Raw genomic sequence first — 14,453 nt, 5'->3', positions numbered from 1 at the left:
TACTTTTGTATATTGGATATTGTTTTCTAACTGGATGCAATAACAAAATAAGAACTAGTGCAAAAATGCATTTCATATATTTTTATAGGGATTTCAAAATTGTCAAATCCTGTTTGAGACTAAACCATTTTGAGGCAAAGTTAAAACATCAGAAGGATAAAATCTTCTGTAGTAGATTGGGTTAGCATCTTGAAATTAACTGTTAACCCTAAAACTAAAATGTATGGTGGTTGAGTCTCGATAAGGTCTTACTATGAAAATAAGGGCAAAAAAATAAATTTTCCCCATGGTAAAATCACTAAAAAAGAAAAATTATCGTAAAATAATTATTCATATACGATTTAGCTATAGCTATAGCGTAATTTTTGTGTAAGAATTAAAAAAAAAACATATCTTAAAACATAGTTCTTTCTATCAAAACTTATACTATAAATATTTACAAGACTGTAACAGTAGTTTACTCAACGATCATGTAAAGATAGTGTTAACGACACGAATAGAAAATTTTACAGTACGAGCCTTGGCGGGTGCCTTAAAAACTTCTACGAGTGTCGTTAACACTATTTACGCGAGTCGCGTACACTACTTTACCTACTACTTGCTTTTTTATTATTAATAATCACTACTCAAAACTTCTAAGAAAGGTTATGTTTTCATTTATAACCTCACATTGCCACTGACAATGATGCAACGACTCATGGTACATGCTACCAATCGTTGAATTAATTAGGTTGGTAAACAGCTGATTAGTTGAAGTTCGAAGCATTACAATTTTATTTCTTCTATCTCAATCCTTGAACCTCATTGGTCCGATACCCGTGTTGTTTATTTAAACTATGCTGTTATGTGACACTTTTCAATTCTAAGAACTGAACTGAAACGGCTGCTTTAAAAAAACGGTCGTAGTTAAAAGTGCATAACAATGTTACATACTGAGCGATTTCAACTAGTAATATTGGTCATAGTCAAGTTAAATTATAAACTTTAAATTTCAACAAGAAAACCTGATGAAGTGAAAGAGGAAGGCAAAGGGAGCAATGACATGCAGTAATATAAACAGTCTGACAGATGCAGTTCCATTATTGTTGTACTCTGCTCACCGACCGAACTGGGCTATCTGTGTGACTTAGCAAGCGAATTGCAAACATGCCATATCTTGTTTATCATACTGAAACAACAAATAGCTGCTGTATAACATCATGCACATACATTGAGTAGCTTGATGGTTTGTGTTATTTATCAATGAAACAATGTCAAAACACCATTTGTATACACAACATTGTTATATTTATGGTTGTAAAACTTATTTTGAATATTTAAAATAATGTGATGGAATTGATAAACAATTATAACGATCAGTGAAAAATAAAGTAGAGAATATACAGTGGTGAGTTTTTTTTTTCAATATTAAAAAAGATTATATAATTATGAAACTTTTTTTAGGTGTTTTGCATGGGATATCGTTCTTAATGAAATGTTATAATGTAACAAGACAATATAAACATTGCTTGAGTGGTAATTTTCTTATTTACATTATTTTTTTAGAACTATATTTAGCTTACAATAATAGTATATTTCACTACTATTCACGAAATGGGACTAACATGACGAGTATGGGACGATACTTTTCATCACGAAAAAAACTACTTCATCAAACTTAAAAAATTTTTAAACTTTAAAAAAATTAAGTTGTAACTTTGTTGATGTCAGGCAAAGTAATGTTTGTGTAGCGAAAGTAACGTTTATATTAGGAAAAGTCAGCTGATCACTATTTGTTTTTGGTGTATGAAAATTGACGGTTTTCGAAGATCTCAGCTGTATGGAAATGGGCTATTTTCGAATACAGAGTGATGAAAACATCTTATGTGACTCGATAATTAAGCTTTTTTGGGTGATATTTTGCACCTTTTATATAGGTAATCAAAATCTGTATTATATATTTAAAAACGTACACTTGTAGATTTCTACAAGGTAGCTGCATAGTTGTGAAACTGAAATTCCAAAACAATGATTTAAAAATCAATCTCTGTGACAATGTAATAAAATATATTATCTCTAAATGTTAAAGTTGCAAATGTTTAATGAAATACAATCCTAATTATTTTCCGATTTGCCCAACATTATTTCATTATTTCTCTCTACCACTAAAATTAGCAATAAGATTATCTATTAAATTATCTTAAAAAGCAAAATAAAAATTTCTAGATTCGATCGCACTATGGAGACAAACAATATACTACGAAGAAATATAAAAGGGCAAACATTTACTATGTGATGGCCTGTAACTCTGCACCACCACAATAACAAAAATATAATCAATGGCAAGATAACTATTCTTTGTTTCAGATGAGGTGACCAAGCTTACTCGTTTGGTTTGGACAACGTAAGAGTGAAAGAGGAAGAAGAAGAGGATCAAGATGGCGACTGTAATGATAGTTTTTCTTATCTTCCTAATAGCAGTGATATGTGTGTCACCGAACCCGGCTGCAACTAGGAAAGGTATTTCAACCTGTCACTATTTTTTAGTAATTTAATGGGTAGACTTCCGTATCTGTTGGGACAAACAACCGAATGAAAATATCGATCGATATAGAGATTGTTCGATATATCGTTTGGTTAGTTAGGTAAGGTTAACCTAACCAAGCAAACGATATTTCGAATTAAATAATCGAATAATAGATATTTTAATTCGGTTGTTTGTGCCAACAGATACGGAAGTCAACCCAATTTAATACTTACGTAAATATGTAATCAATTGAAAAACCACGAGAAAAGTCTAAGCCTTTTTGTTTCTAGTCCTGCAATTTGTCAACTAGGGAGTCTAGGAATCGATCATTGATAAGACAGTAAAATTAAAGATCACAAAAACTATAGTCTACTCTTGGTATTCAAATTTAATTGTGAGATATTCGAGTGGTCCAAAATTTACAAATCCGCTTTAATTAAGATATATTAACAACTATCTCATAAAAGACATTTGATGATGTGATTTCTTTATAGTATCAAAATCAATATTGAATAAAATAATGGCATAATGAACTATAAAGCTACAATAATAAAGATACTATAATATTGCTATTTTGTGTGTATCGTGTACATCGTGTAAAGGGGCGTTGGTGGCAGTAGTCCGTGCCTAAATCCCTCAAATTACCAACAGATTTGTGATTATTCCTTTACATAATGGTTCAGAGAGCTTAATCTATCCTTATAAAGCTATACTCGTCAAGAAGTGTATATTGGTCATGATTTATTCAAAATCTTTATAGTTTGAAGCATTTTATTAGGGCGCTACAAAGAAATTAAAATATATAGATTTTTCTCAAACAATAAAAACCTTCTCTAGCCTATACAAAACTCTGATTCTATAAAAAAAAGTTATTTTAATTCACACAAATTCCCAAAACCAATGACCCAATCCGATATTTTTTCGATACATTTTATTTATTAAATGTTCGTAGAATATTCCAAGTTGATCTCGAATCAAAGCTCTCGTGGAATTCATTCCAACTTCAACCCAATTAGATGGGAATGAATTTAATGGATCAAAGCTATAATCCATCAAAGGACTCAAAGTTGAGGTATAATTGGAAATTTTTCACGGAACAAAGTTTGCAACATCGTTTGAAACGAGTCAATTGGCGTAAGCCACGTTTTAACTAAATTATTTTCCCAGAGCACCGATTAGCTCTTTAAAAGTTTAGAGAGCTTTTAAACTAAACCAAGTATAATTCTGGATTCAGACTTGACTTATGACGAGTAAACAATCCTTTGAAATTTGCGAATTTAAAATTGTTATTTTGACGTATTTAGCTCTTATCAAGTTTTTTTTCTTTATATATGAATATATTTGAGATTAGGGAAGATAGTGTTATATGATTAATTCTCTCATGATTATTGTAGGAGAGGAAATTCAACAATACAGAGACATTTTTCATAGTCTGATATGTCTATCCTAATAGGATAACAGTTTAAGGTACAGTTGAGATAGGCTCAAAGTTTTTAAAAAAAAGGTTATAGACTATCTTAAAATACTTTGAGAGTTGGTGTATATTTGGGTCCGGTTATATAGGAAAGATCGTGCATTTTATTTCTTTTTGTCCTAGGAAGCTGGGCACGAGCATTGTTTTTAAAATCAATTCTAGCTAAATCTAAGGATTGCTGCATTATTATTTAGATAAAATCCATTGGTGACCTGGCAGGACTTGGGTATTTACTCAGAAGAGGTATAGAAGAGGCTACGATGACAGCTGTGGGCTTCTTATTAGCTGAGGGAACGCCATTACCGTAACAAAACGATCTCCATCGGCCATCGGCCTCGGTGTTCTTGTGGTAGCGTGCCGGGCTGATATGCTGAAGGTCCCGGGTTCGAATCCCGCTGGTAGCATTAACTTGTTGTCCAAGATTTTTTATTATCAGCAAGTTTGGTTGGTTTGGTTGGTTTGGTTCGGTTATGACAGTTTAATTTTATCATTAAGTCATTATAAAATTTTATTTGAGCAATTTCTAGTTTTATTTAATAAACAGAATTCTTTGTTCTATTACTAAACTTGTGTTATATTATTTCATTATCAACAAGTTTGGTTAGTTCGGTTAGGTTATGATAGTTTAATTTTATAATAAAAAAATAATAAAATTGAATTTGAGGCATTTATAATTTTTTTGTATGAACAGAACTATTTTTGCGATAAGTAAACCTTCATTGCCAAAGTGCTCTCTACTACAGCGCTGTTCACGGAGGAATTTTGAACTAATGCCTCAATCGTACCTCCCCTAAGTCAGACCCGCAGGATTTGAACCCGAAACCTCAGGGACCGAAGTCCCACGCTCCAACCACTAGACCAGCTCGCTCCCACAAAGACCATGTATTCGATGTGACAATTCTTTTCTTAAAAAAATGTGTTTACCCTCATTAAAACCTGTATTTAGGCACTTACAGTGACCTTATAAAGGATATAATGAAAAACATGTGTTTTCCAGAGGTGAGGAAGGACCATTGTAATAAGACGGTGGACATATACGAGGATGTAGTGTCCCCGGAAGTGACGCAGGATACGTTTGGGAAGCCGATGACGTGTTGGTACCGCTTCCGCAGCTTCCGGGGAACTCCCAAAGACTGGATACTCAAGATAAGGTTTAAGAAGTTCAAAGTAGGAACCCTGGTGAACGCTACCGACTGCCACAACGGGTACCTGCAGGTAAGAGTCTTGCAGTAGCATAGAATTATCGTTTATTACAATTATACAAATAATATTTTACGGGTAAACTTCATCTTTAACCCCATAATTAGAACAGTTGCGTTGGAAAACGTTATAGAATCCAACTTTAGTAGGATTTACACATTCTTTTATATCAACCTTTAACAGTAATCTTTCAATTTAAATGCTAGTAAAGCTTATTTGAAACTGTAATCTTATCAGAGAAATATTCAAAAAATATTTTCAAACATATTTTCCTAAAACTATTTATTTATGTTGTAAATGTATTATAGATAATAGCTACCCCTTGTTTTTTATCGACTAATGGCAATTTATTGTACTGCAAGTTTTAAAGTTAAAAATACAACATACGTTAAAATACAACTACAACATCCCTTTCAGCATAATAAGGCTATTTTTTTTGTTTGTTGTGTATTCGATCTTTAAAACTCATATGAATTTTAATACTATATGTTTAATCTGGTGTCAAATGTTGATGAATTCAGATAACTTAGAGTACTAAAGCACTCTTCAGTGTATTTCACAACAAAGTGTTATCCCTTGCTGCAGAGCTATAATAAATGTTCTCACTTTCGCTCACTTTTGAATTTGTAGTTGGTAAAGTTTGCAAAATTTGTTAAATTTGTGTTTCTTATCTTAAAGAAACCTTTTTAATGCAGTGGCATTACCCATCTATCTTTTTTTTACCAGATACGTGGATTTATTGTGTTTGACACAGATTCACAGAGTGTCTATTGATAATTTGTAGTCGTTAATGTTTCCAAAGACTATAACCATGCTCTACACCAGGCGACTACGATTAATTGTTTACGCCACACTACACTGTTTCGACGAACTTTCCACGCAAGGATTTAGTCCAGAAAACAGCTGTTTGCCGCCAGCTTAATCAAATGGCGGTTCATTACGTACTACTGTACTGTAATGAGTTTTTACCGGACACCAACCAGCTGATTGTATTTGGCGATGAGTGGTTATAAACAAAAACATAACCTCCTTTAAAGGTTATAAGTTAGTTGTTAGTTCTCTAGTCGGTTGAAATGTAAGGATTTGTACAGATTTTTATTGTCAAGTTAGCAGTAGTATGGCGTAAAATATTGTACACCACTCCTCCAAAATGTGTTTACCGGACTCGTATGGTAATCCCACACTCGACTTCGTCTCGCACGGGAACGACCTCACTCGTCCGGTAAACACATACTTTCAGGACTAGTAACGTAATATACTATTACAATACTCCATTACGTATAAGGGTTTACTGACTCTACCACTTAATGTTTAGATTGTAGACGGAAACGCCAAGACTGAGCTAAGCAATCGCAAGGACCCGGGGCTATTTTGTGGCGAGACAGAACAAGCGCAGACGTTCATATCTGAGACGAGCTTCGTGAAGTTGCTGTTCCACGTGGACAACTTCACAGACCAGACGTACTTCAGCTTCGACAGCCGCGCCGAGCAGCAGTTCGACGTGTATCTGCGGTATGGCCAACACCCTGAGCTCTACCCTAACAGAAGGGGACAAGTGGTGGCTGGGTATGTATACGGTTTAATTCAGTTAATTTATCGGGTTGGCACAAATAACCGAATGAAAATATCGATCGATATATCGATTATTCGATATATCGAATGAAACAATCGAATAATTGATATTTTCATTCGGTTGTTTGTGCCAACAGATACGGAAGTCTACCAGATTTATCTTCATAATAAAACCATTTTACGAAAAGTTACAATGTTAACAAGATTGCTAATATTCATAAAACAGTAGAAAGTGTTAACAATAAGAACATGATAAAATGAATAACTAGCAATGAATTAGTACTATACCAATAATAACAATAACTTGAGTAACAATAACAAGTAGGTAATAATAATAACAAAAGTAACAAGGAGGTAACAATAATCATTAGACTCAGTAGTCAAAGATTGTTTTGGGTAAATAAATACAACGTTTTCCGGCAAAGAATGAGATTACCATTGAGATTTAAACTCAATATTGTTGAGGAAAAGGAATTGTATTTACGACACATGTTGAGAATCATTTCATCTTAAATCTTACTACCCTGGATAAGGTCTCCTTCCAAAACGCCACACACTATAATAGTAAACACGGTTCTGTCCTGTTAACTATGGCAGTGTCATTCATAGTGGCCGTATTAGACTTGTACACTTAGAATGCACTAAATGTATATTTGCCTACCGTAGGTCCTACTGTGAGAGGGTTTTCAAAGACTGCCGTCTGCAGACCTGCTACGTCCAGTCTCCCGCGTACCCGGGAGTTTACCCGCGCAATCTCCACTGCTCCTACCATCTCAACACTAGGTTGCCCTTCATCAAACTGTACATAGAGAATGAGGAGTTCAACATCGACGGTCAACGCTGCGAGAACATCATGACCTGCCCGATGAGGCCGATATCATCAGGTATGTTTTTGTGTCAAGTGTGTCTTTTGTCAGATAAACATAAAACTTTTGGGCCAGGTAAGGTGCTTAACACATAAATTTAATCGAAATACATCACAAAGTTGTGTTGTGTGCCGTTTATCGAATATGTGAAGGATGTTTGTACAAACATCAACGAATAATAGTATAATTAATAAATAATAAAAATAAATAATAAAAATAAATAATAAAAATAAATAATAAAAATAAATAATAAAAATAAATAATAAAAATTAATAATAAAAAAATAATAAAAATAAATAACAAAAATAAATAACAAAAATAAATAATAAAAATAAATAATAAAAAAAATAATAAAAAAAATAAAAATAAATAATAAAAATAAATAACAAAAATAAATAATAAAAATAAATAATAAAAATGAATAATAAAAATAATACAATAAAACAAAATTCACAATCTAATTTCAGATTAATCGACTCATAAAATAAATAGACCTTTCACAATGTCAAATGTAAACAAGCCATATGTAAATTGACCGTACACCATAGATTTCTTTATCTTTATAATTCAACCAAACAGTTATTTGTTTATTTTGGAGTATTTGGCCACAAGAAAAATTATTGGAGTTGGTCTCAAGGCTGGGGAAAATCCAGTTTCCGTCCTACAGCCCTTGAAAGTGCACATGTTATCGTCGATACCTTTTTTTAGCTGCAGTTGAATAACAGCTGATACAGGTAAAAATATTTTCTTTGCATCATCTAAAAATTGTCTCACATTGGTAACATTAACATAATAAACAATCAACATCCTTATACTAGTAAGATAACTTATCTAATAAATTTGATTTTAAATCTAATCTGAGCAAAGCTCGGTCTCCTGGTACTAATTTTTTATTCGGATGCATCTAATATATTTCGTTACATATGATCGTCTAATCATTGAATTCTTTCAGGAGCATTATGCTTCAATTAAACCTTTTTTAAAGATTATGTAATACTGTATAGGCCTATACTATACTATCAGTACTAAAATTAATACCAAGTATTACTTACACCCCAACAATTCGTATTACCTTTTAACACCAGAAGAAATCGGTCGGGACGTCGCCGATAAGAAATGTACCTATAAATCTTCAATTCAATTTGCAGCGTTCTTCTTCGTTAAATCTGGCTAACGTTCCTATGCTTAAAACTGATACTGTCTTCTCTATTTAGAATATAAATTGGAAAAGTAAGGAAACCGTTGTCAAAAAGTGATAACAGAGAATAGTAATTGATTTGAGTTATTGAGTTGTAAATTGTGTTTTAAATTGCGATGCCCTTAACTGTTTGAAGTCAAAAGTTTTGTTTTTAAAAGGATTATTTAGGCCTATTTACTTTGTAAGCAAAGTTTAATTAACTGAAAATATTAGTATAAAGAATGTCTATTTTAATATTCATTGGTTCGGGAATGAAGCAAAACCCTCTTGCCTGGGGCAGTGTTCAGACTGTAGAGATAAGGATTGACGTATTTTGAACGTGAAATATGAATATTGCGGGAAGCATCGGAGGTAAATATTTGAGAAGCTTTGGGCGTCGTGTGTAGCGGGCTTCAATAACCACCGACTCCTCTCTATTTGAGATTTACACTGGGAATAAAAGTTGGAGTAATATATTTGTATAGTAAAGTAACCAGTTTTAAACTACATAAGATATTTATGTATAAATTATTTATTAAAATAAATCAAACATTTAACGATTCGTAACAATTAAATCTCGTATCACTAAAGTGTTTTATTAACAATTCCCAGATTCGTGAATGAAATCTTTATCTAAATTTCCAGATTTAACCTATTGAATTTCCTGAAACTGCAAATAATTGTATGTACTAGTAATTATACCAATTAACTTTTTAGGATCGTAGTTAAATTTTCCTTTTTCAGGGTAGATATTGAGTTCAAAATGCTATGTCACTAATGCATCTGCATATTAAATGGGAAGGGTTAGTAAAATAAATACTCTTCTGAGGTATGTCTCTTCAATACACTTTTTTCTCAGTAAACATATTTTTAAAAACATGGTGAGCTATCTTGAACACTATATTAAATTAGCATACATTGATGAAACCAAGAGGTTAGGTTAGGTTATACATTATACTATTACAACGATAAGAACAAGCATAGCGCATGGAAATGTTAACTGACATAGATATGTTTTATACAAAATATTCGTTTTCTAAACATGTATGCGTTTGTTTTACATAAAACTAACCATACGTTTATAAACCTTGTGATACTACGGAATGTTATTAATATGAAACTTAAAATAGTCTAGCCAGGTCAGAGAGAAGTGACATTTCTCGTTTTAAATAAGGGAAACTCTTTATTCATTTATTTCGTTGTTACCATAAATATTCATTCTTTTTTTGGGATTAATCCCAAGAGGAACCGATTGTTCTTACAATAAAAAAAATGGAATGATATAATTTTAAAATTATGAATCAACCAATATTAAAATAAAAATACAATTGGAAACTTTACGAGAATAAATAATTATGTCCAGGAGCTGAACATTGCCCTTACGACTACATCAAGATCTACGACGGCAAGGACTCGTCTAGTCCTGTCATAGGAATCTTCTGTGGGATGGGGAAGTTTCCTTACTCCATCATCGGGACCAGCGAGGACCTGTTTGTGGAGTTCGTCACTTCACCAGCAGGTAATAGAAAATTTAACAAAGTTATTTTTTAATACAAAAGAAATACGAAATCAAAGGATATACCTATTTCCACAAATTAAAAGGTTATTAGGCTAAAAATTGTTTTTATTATTTTTATTTTTGAAACAAGTACCGAATTGGTTAAAAAGACTTATTAATTACATAGTCGCATTACCAACACACCTTTTTTCATTTTTTATACTTATTGCATAAAATTAAACTAACTATAATATATATACGTGATTTTTGTAAGGCTTTTGCAGGTGATTAAAAAAACTGTACTATCAAACACACTACTATCTGTACTGAAATACTGTACCATTAAGTATAATTTTAACTACAGATTTGTTGATAGAAGTATAAAGTGAGAATAATGATTAAGCTAGTAAAATCATTACCACTGCAGGCCTTGTATGTATGGTTTTCGCTGCATATTAGTTTTAGAATCTTTTTATAAATCAATACGAAATTTTTTGGATGTTTTAAAAGAAATATTTACAATTAAAATCGTGCATTATAAAAAAATCGATAGTAATATAATTCATCAGTATTTTCACTTCCTTTAATTTGTTTGCCATGTTTTAAGCGGAATAATTGGCATGTATTTTGGTTTTTACCCTTAATTAGGTTTACTTTTGGATTGTATTTACTATTAATAAAGAATATCGAAGTACACTCGCAAAAGGTTCGACAAGGGAACAATCCGAAATCACCATTGACATTTTTGTCAATGCGCAATCAAGCACTACCCTGTAATGTTTAGAACGATGCTTTTTACCAAAGTCAGCATAAAACATTTCATTTTCGTCACCTACCTTTCCAAAATATACAAGGTAATTAAGACCAGTCAGATTCCTATACCATTTCTCTACTTACACCAATCTTTACAATTGCGCATTATATATATTTGGCTCACTCCGAAACGGGAACTACTTTAGTCGGTTGTGACAAGTAGAATCTTGTAATGGCAGTTTCCGTGATACAGTGGCAGCACTGGGAGCGATTCTGGCAATTTATTGTCGTTCTGTTGGCCTCACTGCGTCCACAATAGACCGGCTTCGTAATACAAAACTTTTACGACTGTTTTATACAGTCTAGCCGCAATAACAAAAAGAGTTTTACCTTTGCGACTTAAATAATCATATTCAACTATGTTTTATTCATTTGAACACATTTGTGAGTTATGTCCCCGTTGAATCCAGTTTTACTACGTCAGTTCGTGAATCATCCATTTTTTTAGTGGTTTTTAAACATTAGAGTAGGTTCTGGTTCAAGAATATATTCATTTGTATATATTTATACTAAAAATTAGTTTGTTATGTAAATAATTACTGTATTAAAAATATTAGAAATAATACTTCCCTCAAATTATTTGATTTATCACTATTTCCCATAAATACTGTATGAATATTATTCTGTAAAAACAGGCTCGAAGACTTAAAAGTTTAAAATAAGTATGATTTATGTTATTCTATTGCATAGTTTCAATTTTAGGTGAAAATACATTCTGGTGAAAATAATGGATTCAAGAAACGTGTTTGTTTGTATTACAAAGATTGAAGTACAGTTTAACGCCTAGGAAAATACCCAGACAAATTATATATCGGTAGTAGGAAAAAACTATTGCCAACCCAACTATTGACAACACATTCAACAGTAGCTTCTTAAATCCTTAAATACTAATGGTACTAATACTAACCAGGTATGATTATTCAGGAAAACTACATGTTTAAAAATACTTCTCCGAAAATAATTCTACACTAAGTGCTCTGAAAGAATAAATCATGTACTTCTTTCCCTAAAAGACCAAAAATCCACAACCCGCTCAATGTGTTCGTAATTGACTGCTGTTGAAGAACGTCCTCAACGAAGGTCATCATCAATGCTTTCATGGCCTATACAAAACCGCTTGTGCCACTAAAAACCACTCGACTTTTCTATATCGCCCCTGATCCATAAGCTTAAATTAACAACTCAAGAGTCTCACTTGGTAGATCCAAAAGGTAGCTACATTGAAAATGTGTTTTTGAGCAGTGTCTGTTGAAGTTACGTCATGAGTAGCAATACCTGAATATCATCCAAAGGAGATCTCAGGTAAAGGAAGATGTTAGAAATATTTGTGCACCCCAATTTACACTTTTGCAGGCCCACTACTCAACACCGGGTTCCACTTCAACGTGGGCAACTGGCCGGGGCACGTGGAAACAGCTGGTAGCCGTACGGGAGCCTGTGATTGGCTGTTGACCAGCGATGATCTTGTAGCGTCCGGTGATAGCGAGGGCATCTTCTTATCAGTGGCTCACTGGTACCCGCCCCACACCAGCTGCACGTACCTCATACAGGGGAAACCCAACCAGATAGTTCGGCTGTACTTCCCCAGGTAAGCTCCCTCAAGATGAGGCTAGGTTATAAAAGGCGAGTGTGCAACCTACTAGCCAGCGAGTAATAAAGCAGTCTTTTTGACGGGTAAAACCTAAAACTCCCACTGTACACCTAACCATTCCCTCCTACGTCATTAGGACTAATCCTAAGATTTGTTTGAGCACAAGGAACTGTGAGTATACTTTGATAGTGTAAAGATTTAGTTTACGTAAAATCCTGTGAGTATCCTATAAATTTCGTGGCCGAATTAAATTTCTCTAGACACTTTTTATTAGAAGCTATCAAGCAATTTGGTGATTCCTCTAGGCTAGTTTACGTGTTTTATGTGAAAAACTCTAGTAGCCTAGTAGGTTGTAAAATGGCTTTGTTAAATCAAGCCTTAATAAAATCTACATTATTCTGTCTAAACAAATTAAATGTCAAAGTTTTCCTTAACCTAAACTTAATGTTAGCTTAATATTGACTAGTATTACTAAGCCACACCTGTCTAAAAACAAGATAATAACAGCTAAACGCATAATGTCTATTAGGAGGTGTTATCTGTAAGATTCGTATGAATAGCGTAGAGATGTAACGAATATTCGGTTACTATTCGGCATTCGGTCTATTCGGCCAAATTTTTAGTATTCGGTATTCGGCCGAATACTAGTTGACATTCGGCCCAATACCGAATACTCATTTAGTTATAATTATTAGACTTTGTGCAAAGAATAATACCTTAATAAATTATTTTGAAAAGATTTTTATTATTTTAAGAACCAACATTAATTTTTAGAAGTTTGCAAATTAATAATCAAACTTAATTAATATTAAAGAGGACCCATACTGCTCCGCAGCGTTAAAATAAATACAATATCCGAGAAATAATAAAATTTATGATTTTGATTGAGTAATACAGTATCTTGAGCTAACTGATTCAAACTATCAATAGCTCAAATTAAAGCCTATAGTTTACTGATTAGTTTGAGTCTAAAACATATGGAAAAACATGAACATTACTGGTGCTATTGATTTTTAATCATATAAATACCTTATGAAAAATAATTTTTATGTTGGTTGTTCACCTTGCGTTTGCTTGAAATTCGTCCGATTTGAATAACTAATAGCTTAAATGAAAGCCGGTATTTCACTGAAGGTTCTTAGACTAAAATATATAGGATTATATATTTTATTTTTTTTATTTTTTTTTTATTATATATTTTTTTTAGGATTATAACTGGCGAAGGTACATCTTAAATTGAAACTTCGTTAACGTATACACTACAACTGGAGCAGAATATTCGGCCGCCGAATATTCGGAGCTTCGGCCTGAGACCTCACCGAATACTCGGTATTCGGCCAAAAATACTATTCGTTACATCTCTAAGCGAAACGTTTGCTTTTTAATTTTACTTACCGGTCTGCAATAGAAATAAATGTATTGTTTGTAAAATGATGTTTGAGAATAATTGTTTGTAAACTGTTGAGGATTAATGAATAAATACATTATGTAGATGAAGCAGAGTCTCCGTGTAGCCATAGATAAAGGCGTATTAAGTTTAAATGAATGAGAATTAAGTACAGAATGGATGTAATACTATGTTAAGCTTTTTTACTGTGGCTAAAACGAAATCTAGAGGTTGGATTCTGGGAAAGTTTCGATCTAGAAGTTTTAGACTAGGCTATATTTACATTATTGTTATTGAGGTGTTTATTTAATTTGCGTCGTCGTAGTTTGGATGAGTAAAATCACATCAGAAATCGATTAGTTCTATGTC

The 14,453-nt window shown here is 32.7% G+C and overlaps 1 protein-coding gene across 4 annotated transcripts in view; it reads left to right on the top strand.

Moving 5' to 3' along the window:
* Nucleotides 1–14,453, top strand: part of LOC129001606 (cubilin-like) — an 85,625-nt gene that overhangs the window by 62,862 nt on the left and 8,310 nt on the right. For all 4 annotated transcript variants that reach the window (XM_054428962.1, XM_054428963.1, XM_054428964.1 and 1 more), the window contains 6 exons: nucleotides 2,347–2,499; nucleotides 4,978–5,195; nucleotides 6,496–6,746; nucleotides 7,419–7,636; nucleotides 10,159–10,314; nucleotides 12,460–12,694. In XM_054428962.1, coding sequence (XP_054284937.1) covers nucleotides 2,418–2,499; nucleotides 4,978–5,195; nucleotides 6,496–6,746; nucleotides 7,419–7,636; nucleotides 10,159–10,314; nucleotides 12,460–12,694 — 1,160 coding nt within the window. In that variant the 5' untranslated portion in view covers nucleotides 2,347–2,417. The remainder of the gene's footprint in view (nucleotides 1–2,346; nucleotides 2,500–4,977; nucleotides 5,196–6,495; nucleotides 6,747–7,418; nucleotides 7,637–10,158; nucleotides 10,315–12,459; nucleotides 12,695–14,453) is intronic.

Source organism: Macrosteles quadrilineatus, unplaced genomic scaffold (assembly GCF_028750875.1).
Source record: "Macrosteles quadrilineatus isolate MER2022 unplaced genomic scaffold, UCM_ALF_1.0 Scaffold_8__2_contigs__length_117827958, whole genome shotgun sequence".
Classification (NCBI taxonomy): domain Eukaryota; kingdom Metazoa; phylum Arthropoda; class Insecta; order Hemiptera; family Cicadellidae; genus Macrosteles; species Macrosteles quadrilineatus.
This window is presented reverse-complemented; position numbering and strand designations above follow the sequence as displayed.